Source organism: Psilocybe cubensis, chromosome 2, assembly GCF_017499595.1.
Source record: "Psilocybe cubensis strain MGC-MH-2018 chromosome 2, whole genome shotgun sequence".
NCBI lineage: Eukaryota > Fungi > Basidiomycota > Agaricomycetes > Agaricales > Agrocybaceae > Psilocybe > Psilocybe cubensis.
In genome coordinates this window covers 3,097,492-3,124,443 of record NC_063000.1, presented here as the reverse complement: position 1 = coordinate 3,124,443, position 26,952 = coordinate 3,097,492, and the positions used below count along the sequence as shown (strand labels likewise).

The window sequence follows — 26,952 nt, the reverse complement described above, 5'->3', positions numbered from 1 at the left end:
AGCACGGCGACCATGTCCTCAGGGGGTGTCTGCGGTTTGTATGGGCTTAGGCTCATGCACCGTCTCAATATTTTCCTGTCCTGCTTCGGCCACTCTGGCTGGGCAGGCTCTCTTTTTTGACTTTTCTTTCTTTTAACCCTAACCCTATGTACACATTTATTGGCTACAAATATATCTTTTTTTGGTAAAACAACTACAAATTTGTGTGCATTTCGTGTGAAATAATAAATAGGCTGCCTTAATGCATCCAGTTCGGTACCAAATGTTAAGATGCACACTGTTCAGGTGGCGTGTAATGTGTGGGAGTACACAACTGCCAGAAGGAGCAAATACTGTATCTTCGCAAATCCACTTTCTGCGATAACAATTCAGTCACCAGTCAAGGTCAATTCCATTCAATTACTGCGATTTTAATGCGTAACTAGATAGAGTATTATCAATAATTTACAAAAGTAAAAATGTTCAAGAGAAGTCAAGGTTTTTGGTAGTAGTGACACAAGAAAACGGGGATGGAACAGCGGTAATGGGCCCGACACTACATAACAAAAACACATCTATCCACGGTTGGAGCAAGCCGGCGCGAGGTAGAGTAAACATATGGTACACAAAACTAAAAAATACATGTTACGCGCACGTCGTATACATGTCGAAAATCAAAGGAAAAACAGAAGATGGATAAAGAATACACGGGTGGATTTTTGTGGGGGTAAAATTGGGTAGGATATATCGGATATGAAATGTGCAGTGGGAATAGGTAAATGAACAGTTGGAAATATTAGGTATAAAGGTAGTGGGAATGACAGGATGTGGGGGAATGATGTCGGTAGAAGGTGTCGTCGATATGCGTATGTGGGTCGTTACTTGGTGGGGTATAGAATACTATGTCAACACTGCAAAAAAAAATAAAACAAAGCAAAGTGTGAAATGGTATCAAGATATAAAAAAGATACAAATCGCAGTGAGTGAATGCGAAAGAGGTTGCTGTATTTTTTTTTGTCTTCCAGGTTTTACACCATATGTGCATGTCCCGGGGATATATGTGGATGCAGCGGCGGCCGTTCTGCGTGAGGGGTATCGAGTAGATCAATAGGAGACGTGAAGTTGACCAGCTGTAAGGAAAGGGAAATAAAAATATAGTTTGCATCAGTCAACTGCACTTGGACACTGACATAAACAAGACACGAGTCAAAAAGCCAAAACTCACATATGGATGGAGTAGAGATGGAGTGGCCGCACGCTCACGGTCATTTGACCTCTGTTCCTCCTCCTCGGAAGCGGGCCCGCTTGCTGGGATTGTAGCCACAATCACACCCTGGCGATTATACACAAACGGACCGTCGGCGTGCTGCCGTCGGGTAGTAGACGAATAATCGTCATGCCGCTCCCATACAGTATCGTCTGACCTGCCTCCAGACGTAGGTCGCAATGTCGCTGTCTGAGAGCTCTCCTGCCGCGGCGTCATCGACTGGAAGTGTACAGCTGACGGCGACGCCAGTGCTATACTCTCGGCATCCGATTCATATCCCGGTGAAGTCTCACTCTCGGCAGAACGTCGGGGATAACCTGCCTGGGAATTTGTGGATTGTACCTCTCGAGGACTCCGCTGTTCGTTTGGAAACCGGAATGAACTCATGTGGGTGGCTGAAACGGGAGTTGCTACAGTATGCGTCTTGGGAGATGAGGGCTCCTGGTCATGAGGATGATAGTAATGGGGGAGCGGCGCGCCAACGCTTGGCGCTTTGGTATTGTGGGGTGTGACAATTTTAGCTTTGTAGCCAGATTCGCGCGTAATGGACCGGGGAAAGAAAATCTAATGGAGGCGTTGAGTGATCTTTCCAGAAAAGCAAAAAAAAAAGTGCCTTACTAAGAGTGTTATTGCGGAAGAGATAAAACACCCAATTCCTCCCATCATTATAAGAAAATCTACGAGTGAAATTTGAACGCTGTATCTAATGAGAAAATAGGCTGGGCGCCGCTACATACCCACAGCAAACCTATCCGCGTAACCGTTAATGTTTGCTTATTAAAGGGGACACACAAAAACTCACGGATCGTTTATTACTGGGAAAGGCGGCTTAACTGCGTCGATGCCTATGATAAGGAGAGGCACCGTGAACAGGAAACGAAACATAACGCGGATTCGCTGAGATCGTGCGAATGACCAGGTCAGATGGCTACAATATCAAACAATCGTTTATGCTCACATTTAGAGAGTAAAACGTAGCCAATCGAATGACAACGTCAGGTTCTGCTCCCCCTTCCTTGACGTAACGAATAAATCCTGGGAAACGCGCAAGAACATAGAGAAATGCCAGCGTTGTCGTTGTGCTTGCGCTCGCTCCCACCAAGAATATCCAACCTTGAGTCTGTGAAGAAGGGTCTAGACATGAGCGATGGAAAGGGGGAGGACGCGATGAAGCAATGGACCTTCTCAATCTCTCTCCTCGACACTAGAGTAGTTAGAGGCATTCCCAGAATGGCCACAATACTTCCTGGAAGTCAGATGATGATAAGTACAATGGAAGATATGAAATGAATCCATTCGCACCGTAATACCAAGACCTAAATTCCCAACTATGAAACCATTCGCGTTTACCGGGACCCTGATGCAAAAGAAATAGCCAGAAAGCGAGCTCTACATTCATAATGAGCATGGCCAAGGGACAACAGACGATTTCAATTCATACCTTCAAGATGTGTTACACTAAAGCGAGACAGAGAACGCGTAAGCGAAGCATAGAAAACGATAACCATCATACGCGTACAGTTCAAGTGACCATGCAATGCTAAGAACAAAATACAAGGGAAGCAACCAGTGCCTATGATGCGGGGCCCAAAAGGCTAACGGTCGAGGGATGACTGGATAGGTATGTAAACGCGAAGTGCTTCACTAACGATCTGAGGGCGCTTACTCTGGCCATCCGGGGTCACCCAAAATCCTTCGTGCAAGTGTTATTTGATGAAAAATGAATGAGAATGAAGGCTAGCACACCTTCCATGAATTTAAGCGCCGTCATGGCCAAACTAAAGACGACCAAGAGGGGAAGTGTGGCGATGTACGAGTACCTAAATGGTTGCACATGAATCGGTGAGAATGAAGCATGCGGACCACCCTTCGCAAGTAGAATGGATCAGACATACGTCATTACTCGCTTGAACGCTCCTGGCTGTCTCCCCGCGTCCCATCTCAAACATTTGAATCGATCATACGCCCACAGATGAAGCAGCAAAAACGCGAGAAACTGGTGGAGAGCACAATCTGGTCAGCATGGGCAGTTAAATGATCGTAGTGGCATCTCTGAGTACGCACGATGCATGATAGTATGGCCCAGAGCAAAAAGGCAGTCGCTGATCCGTTGCTCATGAAAAATAATGGGTGCGCGCTGCTGGGGATGTAGAGAAAGCCAGTTTGATAGGACGGAAAGAGGGAAAGACTTGAGTTGGTCAACGTCCAAGAATAATTCAATAGACGTTCCCAGTGTCGGCTATTTCCGTCTACTCAGCTCTTCTACTGAACAGGGACATCCATAAATCGATCAGTTGGCGCAGTCCCCCATCAAAACACATCTCCTTGGCCTTACAGTCTTTGCGAAATGAATCTTATACTCTGACATGGGATTTGTACGCTTTTTTACTGCCCCACCGCTTCTCCCTCGACTCTCCTCCTCGAACGTTGTGTGCTCTCAAAACCAGAGAAGTCGCTCAACGCAATGGTTACCGTCTCCATGATTTTTAGTTGGTCGCGCTGTTGCGGCATCAGTGGTTGTGTGTCAATCTGACATTATTGGTATATTACTGTCAACAAGTCGGCAAGGGATCATGCTCAAGAGCAGCAACCAAGCCCTTGAACAAGGACCACCATCATCTATGGTGGCCCGGCGTCCAGCCTCTCCGTGGCTCAAGGGACTAGTACCTTGTCTCTGACAAGGGAAGCCAATGGACGTCCTCTACTTCAGTGTGAGGTTAAACCATCGCAGACTGCGATGTAACGGGACTGCCTCAGGCAGACCCGGCCACAGTCTGTGGCCTCTGTCGATATCCTGAGGAATCGTGCAGAAAGTGGCGCAGAGCCATATAGACGTTATTAGTCCACGCATACCGCAAACTATATACTATCTGTGTATTATTCGCGAACTTGAATACACCACGTTATGCTATGATTATTGCAGTGGACAGTGGACAGTGGTCTCCGCACGAGAACTGTACGCGGTAAACCCACGTGTAAACAATGACTAACGAACCGAGCTTGGTGACACCAACGACTTCGTTACTGCTCCCCTCAAGCTCAACATTGCGAAACCCAGCCTCGGAACCATCGCAGAAGGCGGGCTATGCGCCCCCGACCCAGACACCGTGTGCCACTGGAATACGAAGTTGGAGGTATGCCACGGTGGCACTTAGTATTAAGTCACAACCGAATCAGATGGAACAAAGGCGAGCAAAGCAATAGTTACAAAGACTCGTACGGCCCTTTCACTGAGTGGCACCAAATAGGCATATAAAAGATCCCCAATCACGCCCCCGCCCACGAATCTCCCCATATCTTGACTGCCCTGTGTCATAGTAGTGGCACACTCACCCTTCCAAACTGTCGAATTTGAAGAACGACCGTACCCCCTCTAACGAGGAAGAAGCCCAGCGCAGGAAAAGACGGCGCAGAGGTAGCGGGGCATCGGAAGAAGAAGTAGATGAAGAGATGTTGAACGGCACCCTGCCCGCACCATTTACCTTCCCCGACCCATTCGACGTTGATACGCCCCCCGCTGAGCGTGAAATGAATCCACATTTCCAGCTTGCTGGCAGAGGCGAAATCCCCACGCTCCCCCCCACTCTCAGTGCTCAATACACGAGAGCTCACTTCCCAAGGGTTGTAATCCCTTATGAACAACTTGTGCACAATATGGCTGAGGAACAGGTGGAGCAAATCAGTAGGGATCCCGCGAATCACATAGCTATCGTCCCCTTTGGCGCCGGGAAGTGGTACTACGATCAGAACCCAACATGCAATCGCGAGATAGTGGCCTTCCTAAAATCGTTGGGCTTTGAAGGCAACGATGAAATCCAGTTGGCGAAACCAATCCCTCGAAACGAATCTTCTAAGAGGCGTCGCTTCGAAGGACCATGGCCAATGATCCTCAAGCGGGCGAGTGCAGAGATGCGCAGCTTCCTCCTATGGCAACAAACCTTCGCAATCTCCCCTGTCATCACGTTCAATGCAATTGCCTTTGACACATCCGTTCAGAGCTGGGTTATCATGAATATTACCGGGGATGCCGTTGAAGATACCAAGCGTGCTCGACAGCAAGTCATGGGGACTATCAAGAAGCGCTTCTGGGAAGAGCTGAACGTTCGCTCAGAGATTAGCCGCCACATTGCGGCAGCCGGCAACGCTAGCCTCTCTGTGGGTGCGCAGGTCGACAAAATCACCTCGACACTCGAACTCACCTTCATCGACGCGCTGGATGCTCAGGGTCGACCAAATCCCATCTTCCAGCTGACAGGCAAGCCTGCGACAGCAAATATTCGAGACCACAAGATCCTCCTCTCCTGCATGCGGGCACCGGGTCAAGCATCGGTACAAGTCACCAACAAAGGGAAAGCAAAACCTGTTTCCATCAAGAAAGCGCAGCCCTTTGTTACCCCGGACGGCCACAAGCTCATCGTAAACCGCACCTTTGTTGGTTGTATCTGGTGCAAGGCCGACACCCACCCTGCCCATAAATGCCCTTTTCCAGCAATTGAAGACTGGCTCGGCCCCAAAAACAATGCAAAGGTTGAAAAGGAGGAAGAATGGGGAGCAGAGGCAACCAGTGCCGGAGGTTCTGGACCGAGTCGCGGTGGTCGGGGACGAGGCAAGCCGCCCCACCAGCGAGGAAGCAACAGAGAAAGCTCTGGTGGAGGTTGGACCAAGGTACCTGTGAGCAAACGCCGGGGCTAGCATATGTCCTCGTACATGTATAATATGTCTCAATAGTGATGTTAATAAATTGTGTCATCCATCTTAATGCTTGTCAAAGAGCTGAAAACCCAGTCTGGGCCTAAATGTAGATTTAGAAGAAGTCGGAGGAGTCTGCACTAAATATAGAGTAGCCTCTGCAAACGCCGGACACCGAATTTACTGCTTAGAACAGGAAAGTCGAAGGCATTTTAAAAGAAGAGTCAAGGCTACTGATGGGGTCGCGCCGGACATACAGGCAATCCTTACGTTGAAGAGTAGTGTTCTACAACACCTCGGAGACGTCGGGAAACCATCAGACCTGGACTGGGCTTGGCCTGTCCTCTCTAGGTAACTTTTATTTGTGCAACTAACCCTACTAACAATACAGGATTAGACACTACCCTCTTAGGTAGACCCCAAGGATGCTGGAGAAATGGACCTCGGGCTGTCGCACCAGGAGAGGATGTGGCCTCCTCCATTGGGCCCATCCTTAGGGATCGGGCGGCAGTTTATGGAAATGGAGTTCTAGGGAGCCAAAGGGAGTCTGGGATGTGCAGCCAGACGACTACTGGGCACCCAGATTATGATCAGCGGATACCTAGAGGTGGATCATCCACCGTTGACTCACAGACTGTGACAGATCGCCTGACTGAGAACAGGGGCGATGGTGGGAACCAAAACGGACCTACACAAAACCCAGATGCATACCTGGTAGCGCAGACTGCGCAAAGCCTGAGGACAAGTTCTCAGCACAACCCACAGACTGTGGGGGAGCCTATGGATATGGCTCAAGATGGGGACCGCCATGAGCGCCCGTCTCAAGCAACTACCCAGATGGTAGCTAATATAAATGGTCTAAACCGTAGAGCACGCCGGAATGCAGATAGAGCATTCAAAAAAGCCGCTATTGGTATAGCGTCGCTAAATATGAAGGGATTTGGAAGTGCTAACTCAAATCATCCGAATAATAAATGGCTACACATAAATCAGGAGATGCGTGAACGTAAAATCGCAATCTTGGCCCTACAAGAGACCCACATGGACGAAGCAAAATGTCGGGAGATTGAGAGACAATTTGGCCGTCGACTGAAAATTTTCTATAGCTCGGACCCACAGAACCCAACTGGAAAGGGCGGGGTAGCAATAGTAATCAACAAACAACTAATCGAGGCAACACATGCTAAATCAACTGAAATAACTAAAGGAAGGGCTCTGAGCGTCAAAATTAAGTGGCATGGAGAGGATGAGCTTACTATATTGGCCGTCTATGCTCCATGCGAGACTCCAGAAAATGGCCCCTTCTGGGTAGAAATAAAGAGGTACCTAGAACAACACCCATCTGCGTACCCTGACATAATGTTGGGAGATTTTAACATGGTGGAAAGTGAGATAGACCGATGCCCTATGAAAAGTGATAGAGATACTAATACTATACAAGAGGCGTTTGATGAGCTCAAAACGCTGGCAAGACTCCACGATGGATGGAGAGACACATACCCGGACTCTAAGGCCTATACATTCCAACAACAGAATGGTCGGGCATCACAGTCACGAATTGACCGCATCTATGTCAAGCAAAGAATCTTGGAAACGGCACGAGAATGGACAATCTGTACGAGTGGTGTTCCCAATGCTGACCACCGCATGGTGTCAGTCAAGGTTGTTAACGAAAATACACCAGAAGTAGGCAAAGGGAGATGGGCATTACCCTCATATCTGCTAAAGGATAGGATCCTTCTGGACTATATTGACAAGAAAGGTTTAGAAACAATGAAACGAGCAGAAGCTATTTCACACCAAAGGACAGACACAAAAAATGTCCAGAGACTGTTTGCATCGTTCAAAAAGGATATCATGGAAAAAGCAAGAAGCAGAGACAGGGCCATAGTGCCTAAAGTTGTTAATCAACTACGAGATCTAGAAACAGAGCTTGATAGGGTTAATAATAGTGATGAACACGAAGAAACACGAAACAGAAAGGCATCGGAGATACGAACCAGAATTAAAAAACTGGAGGTTAGCCGCCACCAAAAACGACGAACCAATGTTGCAGCTTTGAATAGACTGGAAGGGGAAACAATCAGTACATACTGGTCAAACATTAATAAAGAGAACAAACCCAGAGATGTAATACGAGCACTACGAAAGCCAGTTGCACAAGCGGAAGGTGCACATGCCACAATGATTGGCGACCCATACGAAAAACACTCTCCAAAGATGGCAGAGCTGGCAAGGGATTACCACGAAAACCTACAGAACCTAGGCACCGATGTGGATCCAAGACTTAGGGAGGCTAGTACAGACAAAGTCCTCGGAGCCATCACAACAAGAGTGAGACGCGATCAAGTCAGCGACCTTGAGAAAAAAATTGATGCCGCTGAAGTTAGCATGGCACTTTCAAAAGGTCAGCTACGCAAAGCTGCGGGAACCGACGGAATTACTTATGAGCTGTGGAAAAAGCTAAATGCAACATACCTGGAAACAGAAGCTAAGCGTCAAAATGAAACTGACAAAGTGAATGTTGACAAAGAAGATATGAGCCCTCAAAAATTCAATATAGTGGGACTACTAACCGCCGTCTTTAACGATATAGAAGAACACGGAGTTGACTCGTCAACCGGTTTTTCGGATGGGTGGATGTGCCCACTATATAAAAAGAACGATCGCAATGAGATATCTAACTATAGACCAATAACAATACTCAACACAGATTACAAAATCTTCACAAAAGTACTAGCAATGAGACTTGCCCAGGTAGCACCCAACCTACTACATAAAAGCCAGGCTGGCTTTGTACCTGGCAGAAAAATAGCAGATCAAACAAAACTGATTGAGATGATGATCGAGTATGCCGAGGCGACAGAGCAGAATGGCCTGATAATAGCCCTAGATCAGGAAAAGGCATATGATAAGATAGACCATGAATACTTATGGAAAACACTACGCACCTACAATATCCCGGAAAAATTTATTACAACTATTCAATCGCTCTATCAGCATGCAAAAACAAAAGTAATGGTGAATGGATACCTTAGCTCGTGCTTTGATGTGACTAGGGGTGTGCGACAAGGAGATCCTATGTCGTGTCTGCTCTTTGATCTGGCAATTGAACCTTTAGCTGCCCGACTGCGAGAATCACACCTAGAGGGATATAAGATCCCCAATAATACAGAAAAACTAATTGCCAACCTGTTTGCAGACGATACGACAACCTTCTTGTCGGAGAAAGATGACTTCAATGACCTACAAGCTATACTTGATGAATGGTGTAAAGCATCACTGGCCAAGTTTAATATTCAGAAAACCGAAATCATCCCAATAGGAACATCGGAATACAGAGCAAGGGTAATAGAAACACGTACGACAAAACAAAATGGGGAACCTATACCAGCAAATATGCATATAGCAGAAGATGGCGAAGCCGTCCGGATCCTGGGAGCATGGGTAGGTAATAATGTTGACACGGTAGATGTCTGGGCACCCGTATTAGAAAAGATCGACAAGAATCTTGAACGGTGGGAGAAAAGTCACCCAACGATGGAAGGCAGACGCCTAATTATACAGATGGTAATAGGCGGGATGACACAGTACCTGACAACAGTCCAAGGTATGCCTGTGGAGGTTGAAAGACGTATAACAAAACGTGTGCGCCAGTTTTTCTGGGACAATCGGAAATTAATACCAGTAAATGAAAAAACTATATACTCGCCAATCACCGCTGGAGGAAGGGCAGTCCTGGATATTAACGCTCGAAACAAGGCTATTGAGCTGATGTGGCTAAAGTCGTACCTGAGCTTTGGACCAGACAGACCAACATGGGCAGTTGTTGCGGATGCCCTGATGTCAAAACAAGTACCAAAAACGGAGAAAAATGTACCGCCTGAAGCGCATGTAAATATTTTTCTGCAATCATGGACAACCATGCAAGGGACGGAGGCAGCGCCCAGTGTAAGAAGGCTTATCAAAATTGCAGCGGAATATAATACCCGCATTGAATGCCTTGAAGTGTCGTCAGACATAAGACGAGAAATGCCTTTGTGGTACCATAAGGCAGCGGCTCCAAGGCTGCGACGGCTGAATCACAGTGGTGCCAGTAAATGCATAAGAAACAACCATAATGCAATCAGTGTTGGACAAATTGAAAGGATCCGCAACGTACTTGAAAGTGTGGACCACACAAGAGATAGCTGGTGCGAATGCAACGAATGCACCACAGCACGCAATACACTAGGATGTGAAAACCCAAATAAATGTTTTGAAAAGGCAAAAGAACTGCTAGAAACGCTTACCATAAAATGGCACCCACAAACTCGTCCGATAGGTGAACAATACGCAAACGAGGACAAACCCATTACAAAATATCCATTTAGTAGGACCATTGAAACTAGTGGATCGCTTGCAAATATCTTCAGAGTATTCACAGAGGGAGAGCCGAACAATACATTACCAAAGATACAAGCTAAATTCGAGGGGGAGATAACCACGATACATGCAACAATAAGTACTATCTCATTCAAGGAGACACAAACAACCGGAATCGGTGTGTTTGTTAGCGACGGTAGCCCAAAAAACCTATCACTCAAACTGTCAACAAGCCCAGAACAAAGTGATAGAATAGGCGAACTGACCGCAATCAAACTGCTTGCGGACCGCACAGCGAGCTCTGAAAAACTAACAGTAGAAATTGATTCTATTGGCACAGTCAAGGATTTGACAATTGATGCAATGAAAAATGAACGAAGAGATTACCTTGGAGTGCCCGACGCGAAACTTGTCCGAGCGACAATTGCTAGTCTGCGACATCTGAGCTGTGAACCTATTATACTGTGGAAACAAAATCGTGAACCAAACCAACGAGATAAGGATGCTGAAAAACTAGCTGACATTGGAGTCCTCCAAGGAGTAGTTGCTGAACCAGACACACAAATCATGAATGGGTGGAATCTATCCGGAGCGGACATAGCAAATCTGACACAATCGGAAGCATACAAGCTAGTCCGTAAGCACAAGATGAGAAACTATGAGGAACGACACCAAACACGGACTAACCTGACAAAAATTGAGGCGGCTGCCAAAGAAAATCAGGAACTGGATTATAAAACCAGCCTAATCTGGAAGGCTATTAGGAACAAGGATGTAACAAGAACAATCCGTAACTTCCTATGGATGGTGATTCACGATGGTTATATGATAGGAAATAACTGGAGAAAACCAGGTTTTGGGCTAGAATTCCAGGAACGTAGCGTATGCAAACAATGTGGAAGAGAGACGGAGTCGATGACTCACATCATTGAGAAGTGTCCGACATCGGGACGAGCCCAAATATGGAACCTAGCGAGGGAACTCTGGGGTATGAGGACTAGCAGCCCCTGGCCGGAACCAACTCTAGAAGAGATAATATTAAGCACAAGACCGATGAAACGTGATAAGAAAAAAGGCAAACGGGTGGACAATGCTGAGGGGGAAGCAAGGCTGCTCCGAATCTTGATGACGGAATCAGCATATCTAATATGGAAACTACGTTGCGAAGCAGTAATCCAGAATGAGGACGGGATACCGGTATCAGGAATCGAAGTCCATAATAGATGGGTGAAAACCATTAACCTGAGGTTAGAATTGGACTCCGTACTGACGCGAGCCAAATACGGTAAGAAAGCCTTGCGAAAAAAGCTGGTATTTAACACGTGGCGAGGCACGCTCCGGGATGAGGAGAACCTACCCAAAGATTGGGTAGGCAGTTTTGGGGTTTTAGTGGGTATTGAACCGCGAAGGATTGATGGAAGGAGGCGTGGAAGGTAAGTATGGGGGGGCACGCAGGAGGATCCATCAACGGTTTAGTCTTGAGTCCCACACAAAGTGCTTAAACGCATTTCCCCAGGGTGAATACGGTCTGGATATTTTCGTTAAGGTCAATTGTCCTTGAAATCAACTAGCGGGTCCTGAGTGTCGAAAAGTCGCGCACGAAAGGACTGGTGTTACAACAGTAACATCAACGCTCCACCAAAAAAAAAAAAAAAAAAAAAAAAAAAAAAAAGAGCAGCAACCAAGTCTCCTAAATTCGAGGCATAGCGCAGTGCGCTAGTACTTCTGGAATAACGAAATCCGTATGTGAACACGGCCAGAAGAGGAACGGTTGTATCGCGTTTCAAACTCATTGCTTGCGACACGTCGTAGATTTTCCTGCGTCTGGTCTGCGGAAGGTACTGTCTCTTATCATGGTGGGTTTGCGGTAGAACTAACTGCGTTTCGCTTGCACGTCATGGCAAAGCACACTTCGGAGTATAGAACACCAAGTGAGAACTAAAACGCCACCACCCATCTCTCACGTTCTCCGTGCTTTTGTCCCGTAACAGCTAACGCACTGCCCTTATCTTGAACAATGTTAAGCAAAGGTTTCGAGATATTCCAAGTAGCAACAACATAGATATTAATTTGTGTTTGGGACGCCAACAAACTTGGGCACTATTTGTGCCCCTGGTAATACTACCTTTCAACGGTAGACGAGTATCAGGCATGATGCATGATCCGTAGTACTGGTGGATCGGGCAATCCAACAACGGGCTCGGGAGCAAAGTGGCACTGCTTGTTACTGCGCCCGTTCGTCGTCCTGAGCAATGAAGAAAAGGGCGCCCAACATTAGTGTTCCATTACAGAAGCCGAACACGTTGAGGATGCCTATGGGAACGGATAGGCTCGACGCCAGAAGTAGAGACAAATCGGTCACAAAGCCAGACCTTTCAGAAGGATTGGAAATGACAGCCACTGAGGAAAATGTAGGAGATGGTGAGAACAAAGTCGGCTCTCGGATCCAGGAAATCAGTCAAGCGTTCAGGAGTTGGTATGGTTGTTCGCGGTAAACCACCTTATGATCCACTATGGCCGCCGAGTATACCCCTGCTTGCTCTTCATAGTAGGTTGGTCCGAGTTGAGCCATTTGCTTGCATTGACTTGGATAGCTCTTAACGGCTTCTGATTGTAGTGAAGACCTTTGGAATGGAGTAGAGACGAACGATGGAATGCCGAGCGAGTGTCAATGAAGCAAAAGGGAGACGCCAAGTCGCGACGATCAAGTGACCTTTCGCTTAGGATGCGAGCTCGACATCAAATGGTCCGTGCACGGCTGAATGATATATAAGCGATGCCTCGACATCCGAACAACTCATACTTACCTTGATGGCATAAGCCCCTTCAAGTACCTGGGTTTGTGGGCCGTGGAAATCCCCCATAGCACGGCGACCATGTCCTCAGGGGGTGTCTGCGGTTTGTATGGGCTTAGGCTCATGCACCGTCTCAATATTTTCCTGTCCTGCTTCGGCCACTCTGGCTGGGCAGGCTCTCTTTTTTGACTTTTCTTTCTTCTAACCCTAACCTTATGGCACGCAAAATTTCCTTAATTGGGTCTATCTTTTCTATTTTGGGAGTCGCTTCATTTCAATAGATTTTGTTCTCAGAAAGTATGTTGACAATAGTAATACACATGAGAGAGAAGAAAGCAAATGCAACAGAGAAACCAGAATCAACTTGAATCTTCATCATCGTCATCAAAGAACTCATCCCGCTCTTCCACCTCTTCTTTCGACATCGATGGAGCACTCGCAGCATTCTTTTCCTGCGGCCACTTTTGTGCACGAGACTTGCCATGCTGTGAACCTAGCTCGATTTCTGGCTCCCCGGGTAAATCACCTTGCTCCATTTGTTCTCGTATCCATTTTCGCACTTCAGCACGCTCCTTGTCTGTCTTTTTCTTTTCGGCTTCGCTGGCAGCGGATACAGCTTCGCCTTTTCTGACTTCAGGAGGGAATAATGATATGTATTTCTTCATTTTGGGATAATGCTGGTCAAATGTCAGTTCAACGCCTCATCTATGGATGATTGCAAAGCCGTACTAGGATATAGTTCAGATCGACGCGCAAGTCCTGTAGTTCCGATGATAGCTTCTTCTTTTCGGCGTCATTGCTAGCAGCTTCCAGTCCTTTTTTGGTTTGTCTGAGTTTCCGTGTTACCTTTTGGCGCTCTAAAGAAATATCAGATGTGTAAAGGGAAAGAAATCTAGTAAACACACCAAAGAATTTTATCTTATGATATCGCACTGCGAATGCTCTTTCCTTCTTCGCCGCCTCTGCTTGATTTAGCTCTGCTTCCAAGGCTTTTATCCGTCTTTCCGTCTCGACTCGAACATCTGCTGCTAGCTTGTCCTAAATGAATGGATCAGATTAAAAATCCATTTGTATTCAAGCAACCCTATCGACCTTGGCAAGAAGTCTTCTGGCCTGTCGCAGCGCAGCTTTAACTTTCTGGACGCCTGGCACGGCGTTCGAATCGTGTTCCTGTGTCCTTCGCTGGTATTGTCGTTTTGATTTTGCGTCTGGTTTGGAGGAAGAAGATGAAGCTTCCGCATTTTTGTTCGATGTACGCGTGGGAGGCATGATGACAAGGAATTCGAGTTGGGTATGGTCGAAGGCGTCCCTGAAGAAAAAGGAAAGTGAGCCAAGAATAACCAAAGTTTGGCTGGCACGGCTAGTGCAAACAATGTTGGCCAATCTGGATCATCGCGTTTTGGAGTCAAGCGAGACTCGACTGTTGGGACCGCAAAACATAGATCTTTTTACATTTCACACTATCCTTATCCTTTTTTTACTATGAGGAATTTATCGCTCATATCATCATGGGCCTCGTATATTCCATCTGCAAATATCACCGCAACAACTTTTGATCTTGACGAAAATGTAATCTATGTTTCATCCGAACGCGATGCTCTCGACGGAGAAATCGAGGTCGAGCTTTGGAAAATCGACCAGTCCCAGGGATTCAGTAAACCTCCAGTACGGCCGATTTTTCGAATCTTCCATAACCCTGGTGTTAACGTAATGTACAGTCAACGCCAGAACCGGCGGCAAAATTTCGTGCAGTAGCTGCTTCCAATGTACCCAACGCCTCTCAGACTGTTGCGCTCCGATTTCTGGCAGAGACACGGCAGATTTGTGCCATTATGAGGGGCGGAGATGTTGTGATGATCTCTATTGAGGAGCCTGGCGCGCCGGTACGCCAGATCTTCAAGTTTTGTCTTTCAGATGTTAATTTTATCTAGTTTGAGGTGGAAGGAACCTTTGATTCAGGAATATTGGCTGCGTCATGGAATCCAGATGAATCTGTTGTCGCTATCGTCACAGGTGAGGCCATTCTCAATACCCAAAGTCTTTCCACAAAGCTGACTATTCTGCAAGGCGAACACAAACTGTTAATCTTGACCTCGACTTTCGATGTGTTATCAGAAAAACCCATGTATGTAACAGAGTTTGGAGAGGGTGAGTCTCGCGTTCATAGGCTACTACATCTTCCACAACCCAATGTGTTGAGACCTTTCTAGATGCACCTATCAACGTGGGTTGGGGATCGAAGCAGACGCAATTCCATGGATCTTTGGGTAAAGCAGCTGCCCAAGCCGCGCCAAAAATAAAAGTAGGGATCAGCCCAGACGATGACATCCTACCGCGGATTAGCTGGAGAGGTGACGGAAGTTACTTTGTCGTGTCGTCGTTGTCCCCGGGTGAGGATCCACACAGGACGCTGCGCGTGTATGATCGTCAGGGCGCGCTACAGTCGACGTCGGAGGAGGTGGCTGGGCTGGAGCATACGCTTGTCTGGCGGCCGTCAGGAAACTTGATTGTTGGCACTCAACGATTTGGGTTTGAGGGTGGAGGGGCCGGTCGGGAAGGACGTCATGATGTCATCTTCTTTGAGCGTAATGGACTTCGACACGGAGAGTTCAGTTTGGATGCGGATAAGATACCTATACGAGGTGAGGGTGGCAAAGATAGAAAATGGGGGTATCGAGTACGAGATTTATCTTGGAACTCTGACTCGACGATCCTCGCTATCTGGATAGAAGGAGACAAGGGTGATATCGGTAGGTCCGTCCATGTCTAGCACCAGCTGAAGTGTTTTAACCCCTTTTTATAGTTCAGTTTTGGACGACAGGAAACTATCACTGGTGAGCATACCTTCTTTATCACAGTCCTATCTCTGATGAAGATTTTCAGGTATCTGAAGCACGAGATTGCTGCACCATCGACATCTCCCAATGAACCTGGACGATTTTCGTCGTTGCATTGGCATCCTGAATTGGCTTTACATTTGACATTGACAACTACCAGTAAGGTTTATCTGTCTACATTTTATTGTGCACGTCTTGACGGTGTATAGCGCATATGATGCAAAGAATTTACTCCTGGGACACGTACATCTCTCAATCTGTGGCTCCCAATGACTCCGGCGCAGTTGCCGTACTTGATGCCTGTATGCGCACATATCATCTGACGTTCATATTTTGTTCTAACTCACGTCGCAGCGTCAATACTCTTGACGCCGTTCCGAAGCCAAAATGTCCCACCTCCCATGTCATCTTATCAGCTATCTGCCTCCCCTGATCCAAAATACTCCCCAGACGCACCCCCTGCATCCATACCGATCTATGTCACATTTTCACCTCAGAATGATGCCATGGCGATTCTTTGGGAGCACGGATACATCGAGCTATGGGATCTGAAAATGAGGCTTATTCCAGGACCTGGAAAAATCATGGATCCATCCAAGATCTATGCCGGAAGTGTTAGCGATAAGATTCACATCCACTGGCGGCAACTCTCTGTAAAGTTCGATGGATCGTACACTTTTGTTACACTCGGGACGGATCCAACCAACCACAGAGACGTTATCTCCAGGGTAACTATTGATAATGGTACTGCCTCTGTACAAACGATATTCGATCTGCCTTTCAGAAATTGCCGACTGGTGAATGGAGCGGTGGAAGGTGTATACCAAAGTGCAGAGGGTGATATCTTCCAATGTGAGCCATCCTATCGTATATTTTAACATGCTCTAATAATGTTTTTTAGATTCTCCAGAGGAAGAAATCTCTACTCCGGTTGCCAAATTCTCTGAATTTTGCGTGAATGCACATCAGATAGCCGTATCATCTGAGGGTTCCGAGCAAGTGTTCTACGTCGGTCTTGCAAAGTCAGGTAAATTGTACGTGTCGAAATCGGATGAGGATGTTCGGACAATAGCCACCAACGCTACCTCTTTTACTATTGCCTCTGGGTTTGTGATCTTCACATCGACTTCACATGAAGCGACGTTTGTCCCCACTACATCATTGTCCAAGCTATTTGAACAAGAAGAGGGCGCAGCAGCCAAGGAGATTCCTGCAGACTGGGCTGTGAGGAAGGTGGAGAGAGGATCAAGAATTGTTGTAGCTGTACCGAGCTCGATGAGCCTGGTCTTACAGATGCCCAGAGGCAATCTTGAAACTATCAACCCGCGACCGTTGGTCATGGAGGTCGTCAAACAAGATTTAGAGGCGTGAGTTTCGTTTTCCTTCTCGTGACGCTTTACTCAGTTATATTGGGAACAGCGGAAACTACCGCAAAGCATTCTTTGCTTGCCGTAAACATCGCATAGACCTGAATGTCATCGTGGACCATAACCCAGATAGACTGCTCGAGAAAATTCCATCTTTCGTAGACCAAATCCCTGAGGTTGAGCATCTCAATCTTTTCCTGGCTCTCATCGGGTGAGCACCATTTTTGTACCAATTCATTACTGTACTACTCGGGACCTAATAATTGTTCTTCAGCCGCGGTAATAACACGCCTGAATTTATCGCCAAAATTTGTGACTCCTTCCGTGCTGAGCTCGAGAAGAGAGATCTAACGAAATACGTCAACTCAATATTGACGGCACATGTAGTCAAAACGCCTCCGGATCATGAGGCTGGATTAGCGCTCCTTCTCCGATTGCGAGGTACGTACTAGTGGAACGGATCATTCGACCACGTTTTCTTAATACTTACGCATTCTGTCAATTTCGCCCGCAGAGACCGACCCCAGCGTTGTCGAGGAAGCGGTGAAATATATCATCTTCCTCGTTGATGCGAATCAACTGTTTGACACTGCTCTTGGGATGTACGATTTCTCCCTCGTGATCATGATTGCTCAGCACGCCCAAAAGGTGATTTATGTTTCATTCTCCTTGAACCCCCGTTCTTTCACAGTTGTACCCCCGAGATACCTTACTTGTGCAAGAAATTTGCGTTCCTGATTCACGGATGTTGTTTTTGAGGATTACCAAACTGATTCGTTTTTTTAGGATCCCCGAGAGTATCTTCCGTTCCTACGCGAACTTCGCGCTCTCGATACATACTACCAAAGATTCCGCATTGACGATCACCTGAAACGGCATGAAAAAGCACTCAAGAATTTGAGTCTAGCTGGTGTGTTGAGTACTTCTTCGTATGGATTTGTTGGCTTACTACGCGTTCCGTTTGGTAGGGCCTGAACGATTTGAAGAAGCCCTTGCTTACGTAGAACTTCATCGTCTCTACAATTCAGCCCTATTAATCTGGAAAGGAAAGGACGAATACCCTGTCAGTCCAATTATACACAATGTCAATCGTTTCATGCTTTTTACCAACATTTTATATGTAATTTTCAGGAGGTCCTCAATTCCTATGGAGATTGGCTGTATGAAAGGCGAGAATTCAGGCAGGCGGCGACAGGTGACGTTACGCTCAATTGTGTGTGATACCATGGCCGTTCTGAACGGTTATCTAGTTTTTATTGAAGCCAAGAGAACGGAGAAAGCGTTGTATTCGTTTGAGAAAGCGCTTGACTGGCAGGAACTATTTGACCTAGCGATGCTCACTGAAATGGACGAAGAGGATCTTATTGCTATGGGGTACCGTGTTGCAGGTTTGTCTATTCACCGTCTGACTTGGCTAAATATTGAACCATCTATCTAATACAGAGGAGCTTGTGTCGAAAAAGAGACATTCCGAAGCGGCACAAATCTTGCTGGATTACTGTAAAGACGTGAGAGAGGCTGTGATTGCACTCGTGCAAGGCAATTCATTTTCCGAGGCGCGGAGAATTGTAAGTTGGGAAAGCATTTCCTTTTGGTGTTTGCTAATTCCCGAAAACTCTCGTCAGATCAGTCTGCATTCAATGCCGGAGTTGCAGGAAGATATCCTCCACCCCGCGGCGTTGGACACAAAGGCGCAAATCTTAGAAGATATAGGAGAAATGAGAGAGCAAATTCGTAAACAGCTCGCCCGCCTTCGTGAGCTTCGTATCAAAAAGATAGAAGAGCCAGGTTCGTGCGCTTTATCTTTAGTCTTGTGAATGGCTGTGACTCCGTACGCGATATGCATAGATGCATTTTACGGCACAGAAGACAACGCGGCTCTACACAATATAGACGTCATGACAGACGTTTCGATGCCGGCCACGGCTTTCACCCGCTATACAGCTGCACCATCGGCGACATCTCGCTCCTCGCGGTAAGTTTTCATCTCACCTCACATGCACGTGGATTCCATTGATAATCCAATGCGATTAGACGCACTTCTCGTTCAAAGCGGAAGATGGAGAGGAAAGTCGGTTCCGGAAGAAAGGGCACAGTGGATGAAGAGGAATATCTGCTTCGGTCTGTTGGGAAGCTCGTGGAAAGGTTCCTGACGACACAAGGTGCGTTTTTCAGTGACTTTTTCCGCGCTTATCGCATTGGACATTGATTTTTGCCAAGGCGAGGCGCGTAGCCTGTTGCCTCATTTGCTCCGATTTACGGATGATCACCGTGAAGAAGGGATTGAATTGCAACGTAAGGTTGGCGAATTTGAAGTTGAACTAAAGACCGCCATTGATGAAATCTGGACTCCCCCTCCTCCCACCGACGAAGAGGAAGCAATCCCCGATGGATGGGCAGCGAGGATGGCTGAGAGAGAGAAAAACAAGGCTACTAATCTTTTGGACAAGATTCCCAAGCCTGACGTGTCTCGGTCGAAGGACTGGCGCGTCAATCTGCTGGATTTACAATGAGAAACAGCGCCGAAGAAAGCAAATTAGGGCGGTTATGTGGGGCCTTTAAAACCGAATGCGGACCAATGAGAATTTGGATCTGCATATTGATACACGGTGACCAAGCGGTAGGCGCGCTTTGGACTTTGTAATTGTGACAAAGTTGTAGCGAAGCTGGAAAGACCTGGGCACGCCAGACGGCGAGTGTGAAATTTGCAGACTGAAGTATTCATCGCCATCGCAACGATAAAGAAAAGTCCACGTGAAAGTATAATTAAGAGGCATCTACAAAGTCAGAGATTTCCGCGAGAATGACTAGTCAGTTCTGGAGATTTCGGCCAGATCTGTCACCGCCGGCCGTAGCGAATCAGGAATGGCTTCAGCCTCCGGTTTCGTAGTCGGTCGGTCCTGTTTCCGTCTTGGATGAATTACATTCCCTAACCAAATTCGTCTCATCATCATCACGACCCATCTGTCATCTAACATCTCCTTGCTTTCTTCCTCTTTTCCGCACACGCATCTCTGCTTTTTCTTCTACTAACCATTATCCACCATGGCCGCCCGCGGTCACTCTGCAACCTCACTCCAGCGATATGCCACCGCGAAGCAGCCCGATATCGATTTGTTCAACGGAAGTACATCAAGGGATTACTGCAATTCCTTCTGGGGCCTTAGTGATGCTGGGCCAAACATCATGTTTGCCCGAATGCGGGGCGCTTCGAAAACCACGGATGAGCTCAGAAATTTTTGGAATGAGAGGTAGGAGTCCCTCTTCTCTGAGCCTTTAAATCGGGCTAAGCACACGATCAAATTTTGTTTAATAGAAGCATCATTGAGGAGGAGTATGCTAACCGGCTAGCGAAACTGGCGAAAGCGCCCATTGGAGGCGACGAAATTGGGCAAGTCTTCTCCGGTTCGTGTTTATCGTATCACTAACTTTTCGTTACAGAGAGCTTCGTAATTCACTCGATACTCTACGGATCGAAACAGAGAAACTGGCAGAGAGTCATCTTGAGCTAGCCCAACAAATGCGTCTTGATCTCGAAGGTCCCACTGCCCAATTTCATCAAAAGCAAGTTAATCATCGACGAACGATTCAAGCGCCTCTGGAGCGCAAATTCAAGGAAAAACAAGTTCAGGAATCGTATGTCAAGAAATCCAGGGAGAAGTACGAAGCCGACTGTCTGCGTATAAACTCATATGCACAACAGGCGACATACATGCAGGGCTCAGATCTGCAAAAAGTGCAGCAAAAGCTTATTCGAACAAAACAGACTATGCAAGGAAACGAGCGGGATTTTGCCAAATTCACGAAGGAACTGTCGGAAATGCTTCGAACCTGGGAGAAGGAATGGAAAGATTTCTGTGATTCCTGTCAGGACTTGGAGGAAGAACGTATCGATTTCATGAAGGACATAATTTGGGCCTATGCAAACGACATTTCCATAGTCTGCGTTTCTGATGATCAGGTGCGTCATTTATTTTGCATATTTGTTGGCTGCTCTGTAATTTCTTGAGCTTTGATAGTCCTGCGAACGAATTCGCACTGCGCTTGATCAACTTGAACCAGAAAAGGATGTAGAGAATTTTGTGAACGAATACGGCACTGGCAATTCTATCGCAACACCCGCAGAATTTACACCCAGCAATGGACATCTTGACCCACAACTCCCTGACTCACCCGTCATACGAGCAGTCGATTATCAACGGGTCACTCGGCGAGCGGCTCCTGCATACCATTCCGATGCTGCCGCCCTCACCAACAATCACCCAACCTCGACATCAACAGACGCTAGCAGCACCCATCGTTCGACGAATGATATAAATGGTAGAACAGATTCTCCATATGACGATACCCTCTCGTATACTAGTCAAAAGGCCTCCCCTCCGATAACGAGCCCTCCCAACCAACCTATACCGCCGGTTCCAGAAGCAGCCTCAGCTGTGGCTGCATCATCCTCGTCATCATCGCGTCCCACTCCTGCTACTACTACAACTCCTTCACCAGCTGTTGCTCCAAAATCCAATCATCGAGACTCGTTGCCTATGCTCCCTCAAAACAGTACATCTCGAGCACCGGCACGGTCACAGACTCCGCCTCCGCCTCTGCCTCAACAGGGCAACCGAATTTTGTTTTACGGTATGTATTTTACTCATCTCGAATGCAATACAACTTCTCAATTATTTATGCAATGCACACTTGGGTTTGAAACTTGAAAGTGAAAGCGCTTTACGATTACACCGCCACAATCCATGAAGAATTCGACTTCCAGGCCGGCGATGTAATTGCAGTGACGGCAACACCTGATGATGGATGGTGGAGCGGTGAGCTGCTTGATGAAGCTAGAAGAGTGGAGGGCAGAAACGTCTTCCCAAGCAATTTTGTTTGTTTGTTCTAGCCAAATTTTCCATTCGTTTCTATCCTTGTCCTCTTTTTCTTCTTTTTTCTCTAGGTCGGCAGTGATATTTCAAATTCAACTATCTCGATTTAGGCGATCCACGCAAAAGATCCACACCATTTTTAACTCGACAATCTATCTTTCTTTACCGTTCACCGTGTATGCCAACTCATCTTTCAAACTTCGTCATCTTTTGCCACCTAGCTTGTCATTTATTGATTCCTTATGTTTCATTTTTATTCCTTTGGGTGAACTTCAGAGGTGGTTTTAGTACATTTGGTTTAATCCTCACTTTCTTTTGGACATTCTCAACCTTCTATTTTTATGCTTGTACTGTGCCGCAATCTCTTGTACCCAACTCAGTCTGCTAAGTGCTAAATCTGTGCTCGTCATGGCATTTTTGTCGACCTTGCCACCACTATCCCGGAAAAACACTATACTAGCAACTTAACATCAAGATACAGATAATAGAACACATTGAACACACAGGCATGCGTGTACTTGAAATGGCGTCTGCGCTAGTACACAACATACACCACACCATACATTTTCATAATTGATGGGTACCCTGGTAATTGTGGGACTCCAATAGCTCCATACTGGCTTACGTTGTTGGTTCATGTTCACTGTTATAGACTGGCCTAACCGCATTGTTGTACTTTCCAAGGCCAAAGTTTACAGATGCCTAACCTCGACTATAATTAGCTATGATTGATGACACCCACAATCAAGAGAGATAATTCTTGGATGCTCTGCCCTGCTCGCGCCAGACGGTCATTTTTGGCAGCGCCCATACCCTACTGAACGTACGGCCCTCAGGCTTATTTAGTAACGGATAGGTTATTGGATTGACAAATGTGATGGAACCGCGCTCTGTAGTCACTGTAACACAGGGCAAGTTCGAGCAAACAACAAACTTGAAAGTTTGATAGATAATAATTTTTCCATGACGGCCGCACCTGAAATAGTCAAACATTGTAATGGTGGCAATGCACAGTATTGTTATTCTGTTATGTGCTGTGAATCGGAGATCAGAGTCTAGTACTATATGGACTGGGGATGACCGGCCCGTCGATGACAAGTCGAGAAGTACTAAGCGCCCGCTATGTTGTGGGGGGTTAAATTTTTAGACCGTTAAAACGCGTTCAGGAGGAATCCATATCTCGTTTGAACTATAGGAGATATCAATCCATGTCGCTTGAAACTGTCTTTTCTAGATAATGATCGCTGCTTCCCCCAAGCTCCCAGCTTGCAACAAGAGAAAGAGTATCGGGTATGTAGGTGTATTTAAGCAATGGTCTATCAAGATTGTATGTTTGCTGAGAAAGGACAGTGAGCTTGATCCGATAAACCTGACAAAAGATTCTCGACCACAAAGAGGGGAATGCTCAACACGGAGGCTGAGCACAAGAAATGATATCAACCTTCAAGAGTTTGATTGAAATAGATTGAAATAAGCTTTGTCAAGTGAACTATCAACTCTATGCGTGGGTAGCAGGTTAACTGATTCCAATATAAATGTCTCTTCAAGTCATCAATAAACCGGACCACTCTGTGCTGCTGACTCGGAATTTTTGACGTTAGAACTTATCATGAGGGAAGTGTCTGACTTGGTGATGATGGTTGACACGAGCCGTCTGTCCGACGGTACTGGTGTTACTCTAATTAAAGCTCTGGCTTTTGTGCCATAGATTAAAAATTGAAGATCTGGATATTTTACGCAAGTCAACTTCAGCGGAAACTACTAACTAGAGCCAACCTAAGTATTTGAAAGCAATAGTAGTTGTTGCACTCGAACGTGACCTAAATAGTATGGTCGACAAAATATACGAGTAATCATAGCCCTGGCTGATATTTTTTATTTGTCAGTTCTGCTTGATTTTTGAATGATACGACGTTCAAAATGGCGATCGAAACGGATATCAGACTCCAACTTCATCTGATTCATCCTCAGGATGCAGCCACAATCTGAAAGTTGAATGAGAAATACTTATGCATTGATTGCCCCATACACCCCAGTTACAGAATTAGCCGCTTTGGCATGCATTCTATACTGACGCCTCGAATAAAGGCGGTCAGACGTATTTTGGCCCAAACTTGTTTGATTTGTGTTTGATGCAAGCTGCAACGCCGCATTTACTAAGTCCCTTAATGATATAGCTAAAAATAGAATGTCTGATCATGTGATGACCAAGCTACTGTGACGGTTTGGCCGTGCCCGGCGTAGTTTCCGTCAAGTTCAGAACGGTGCAAGAATGGTGGACTGTATTGGCAGTGTTGGCTCCCTCCGACTCGGAAATCAACGCTGTGCAATCAAATATGCTGCGCAGAAATGCCTTTCACCAATTCACCTGGTACCATGTTTGTTGCATTTCTCGAATGACTATTCAGGACTCAACTATGATGTACCACCGAATCAGTGTTCTCCTTCTGGGTTTCAAGGGGTTCAGTGAAGTCACGAACGGATTTCTTTAACGGTATGTAATTCCCCGAGGCGGTGTTGATAAATAAAAGGCTCTTGAACTTGCTCACTCGCGAATCATCTTTTATTCTTCTCTTTCAAGGCTGAGCCTTTGTTCTGCTTCAGATTCCGTATCGAGTGTCCTGGCCGACCTATGACTGCTTTGCAGCTCGACTCCGAAGAATCTTCAAACATGGTCCCTGGAATCAAGCATAGATGCCTTCGAAGGAGATCTTTGCGGATTTACGAGTTGTTGGATCCAAAGAGACCTGTGGATGTCCTTTCGTTTGATGTCGGCCAGATCAGGGCCATCGTTGAGATGGATGGGAGAATCCGAGAAGGCAAACACACCACATCCATTCCCGCTGGCTACTCAGAATTCGCTGCTCGATTCAACGAATACACTACTGGCCCAGAGCGATTCGCAACTTTATCGTATGCGCATGGAAAGCTAGAAACATACACCCCCGGGATCCCCGTTGTTTGGGAGCAGTTCTTGATAGATGATTCTCTCGTGGGTTGGAACTCAGAATCATCTTCATCTGTGCGAGAACCGACTGCCCTGTTATCTCAACTTCCTGGATCTTTTCATCATACCCAACAACCCTTGGTATCTCAATTATCGGATGTGGGGAAAATAGAGTTTCCTCAGTTACAAGCTCTGTCTGCTTACATGAAGGGTGCATTAGAAACCACAGATCAACTTGCGCATTTCTGGATCAAAAGGTCGTAAAATACTATATGCATTATACCGCAGTATTAATATAAAATTTCCACGTCCAGAGGCGCCATTGAGCACGATTATGCTTCGCGATTAGCCACACTGGCTGAACGGACTATGGGTGAAAAGGAACCGTCGTAAGTATATATGTTGGAGTGCTTTATCAAACAGCTATTCAAAGTGACTAAATGCATGTGTACAGAGAATTTCGCGATGCTATTGATGGTTTTAGGGTGGAGGCTGCAAGACAGGCGATGAACCACCACACATTGGCCATGCAAATTGCACTGGAACTAGAAGCTCGATGTCTAAATCTCCGATTCGACCAGATCTTACATTGGCGCGAGGTGTATGAACCAGGCGTGAAAAAACTGGAGGAAATGTTGCTTCAGGGGCGCAAACCTCAGACAGGAATTTCTGCAGAATGGAAAAGGCAGTACAGGAACGTCCGTCATTCCTTGGATCTGACCAGGCTCCAGTCGATGAAAAACAGCATCCAATCTCCATTCCGTTTGGTCACTGTTTCCGACTTTAGCCCAAAGCCTGAAAGCCAACCTGTTCAGGAGCTACGAGGCCACGGAAGAGAATGGGAGGCATTGCTTAGTTCTTGTCGGAAGATGGAGGTGAACAGGTCGCAGTTCATGAAGGATCTTCTCTCATCTTTCACCGATATGTTGGGATCAGTGCGAGGTTCCCAGGATGAGGTATGTACTGTATTGATGGATTTTAGTGGATCATTATTTCGTCCTAACGGCCTTTCTCCAATATAGTCGCACACAATGATTATTCGTTCTTTCGACCTATTCAGACCCAAAGAAGTTGTAGAAGAATTTCATAAAAACTTCTCAGCTGCAGGAGAAAATCATAGTTCACAGAACTTTAGCAAAGACAATGGAGCCAAAATTCCTGTGCAAGAATATTCTTTGAGTCCATCAAATGTGATGTCTCCGAGACCATTACCACCACCTCCCACCTTGATCGCACCTCCTTCTAATCGCAAGTTTATTTTAGTTTACTTGCTTTGTGAACCAATTCTAATTCCCATCTCTTCAGTGAAAAATAAAGGCAAAGAAAAGGAAACGCAGTTCGAAATCCATGATAATGCATCGTCGAACGCCAACCCGTGGCCAGGTCAGACTCACACCATCCATGACAAGAAACCTGGAATGAGGGTCCACAATCAGACGCAAGTTCAGAAGGATATGATTTCACCTGGACCTAAACACACGAGCATTGCCAATGTTCCGACAACCTTACCCTTGCTATCTATATCGCGGTCGACCAGTTTAACGGGAAACAGAACAGTTAGGCGCATGCCATTGCCACCCCACAGGCGGGAAGACCATCAACAGCTTCACCCATTGGTGACAGCACCTGTGTACACAGCCCAAGCAACACGGCCTAAATTGGTATGCCTTTAATGTCTTGATTAATCAAATCGTTTACCTTGCTTAACTTTTGATCCTTTGTTATAGCCAAAACTCAATACACAGTTCGACTCTTGATAGAAGTGACGAACACATTGGTAACAAAGATTTCACCTTGGCATTTCCCTCGCATTCTTCGCCAAATTTTTCAAG

General features: G+C 46.4%; 4 protein-coding genes across 4 annotated transcripts; 2 read left to right on the top strand and 2 right to left on the bottom strand.

Annotated features, from left to right (window-relative positions):
• Window positions 1-1,007: 1,007 nt before the first annotated feature.
• On the bottom strand, window positions 1,008-3,017 carry JR316_0002525 (uncharacterized protein; the record flags this gene model as incomplete). Its single annotated transcript, XM_047888317.1, has 12 exons — window positions 1,008-1,109; window positions 1,205-1,810; window positions 1,865-1,923; window positions 1,984-1,994; window positions 2,049-2,143; window positions 2,205-2,366; window positions 2,428-2,492; window positions 2,549-2,635; window positions 2,688-2,704; window positions 2,760-2,859; window positions 2,913-2,939; window positions 2,993-3,017. The coding sequence occupies 12 exons, from the start codon at window positions 3,015-3,017 to the stop codon at window positions 1,008-1,010; spliced, it is 1,356 nt and encodes a 451-aa protein (XP_047753240.1).
• Window positions 3,018-13,454: 10,437 nt separating this feature from the next.
• Window positions 13,455-14,364, bottom strand: JR316_0002524 (rRNA-processing protein EFG1; the record flags this gene model as incomplete). The annotated part of the gene is made up of 4 exons (XM_047888316.1): window positions 13,455-13,772; window positions 13,825-13,952; window positions 14,001-14,133; window positions 14,188-14,364. 4 exons carry the CDS (start codon window positions 14,362-14,364, stop codon window positions 13,455-13,457), a joined length of 756 nt encoding a protein of 251 aa, XP_047753239.1.
• Window positions 14,365-20,344: 5,980 nt separating this feature from the next.
• Window positions 20,345-22,190, top strand: JR316_0002523 (Septation protein imp2; the record flags this gene model as incomplete). Its single annotated transcript, XM_047888315.1, has 5 exons — window positions 20,345-20,550; window positions 20,616-20,690; window positions 20,741-21,260; window positions 21,319-21,931; window positions 22,012-22,190. The coding sequence occupies 5 exons, from the start codon at window positions 20,345-20,347 to the stop codon at window positions 22,188-22,190; spliced, it is 1,593 nt and encodes a 530-aa protein (XP_047753238.1).
• A 2,615-nt stretch (window positions 22,191-24,805) lies between these two features.
• Window positions 24,806-26,877, top strand: JR316_0002522 (uncharacterized protein; the record flags this gene model as incomplete). Its single annotated transcript, XM_047888314.1, has 5 exons — window positions 24,806-25,380; window positions 25,435-25,509; window positions 25,575-26,076; window positions 26,143-26,781; window positions 26,848-26,877. The coding sequence occupies 5 exons, from the start codon at window positions 24,806-24,808 to the stop codon at window positions 26,875-26,877; spliced, it is 1,821 nt and encodes a 606-aa protein (XP_047753237.1).
• Window positions 26,878-26,952: the final 75 nt, after the last annotated feature.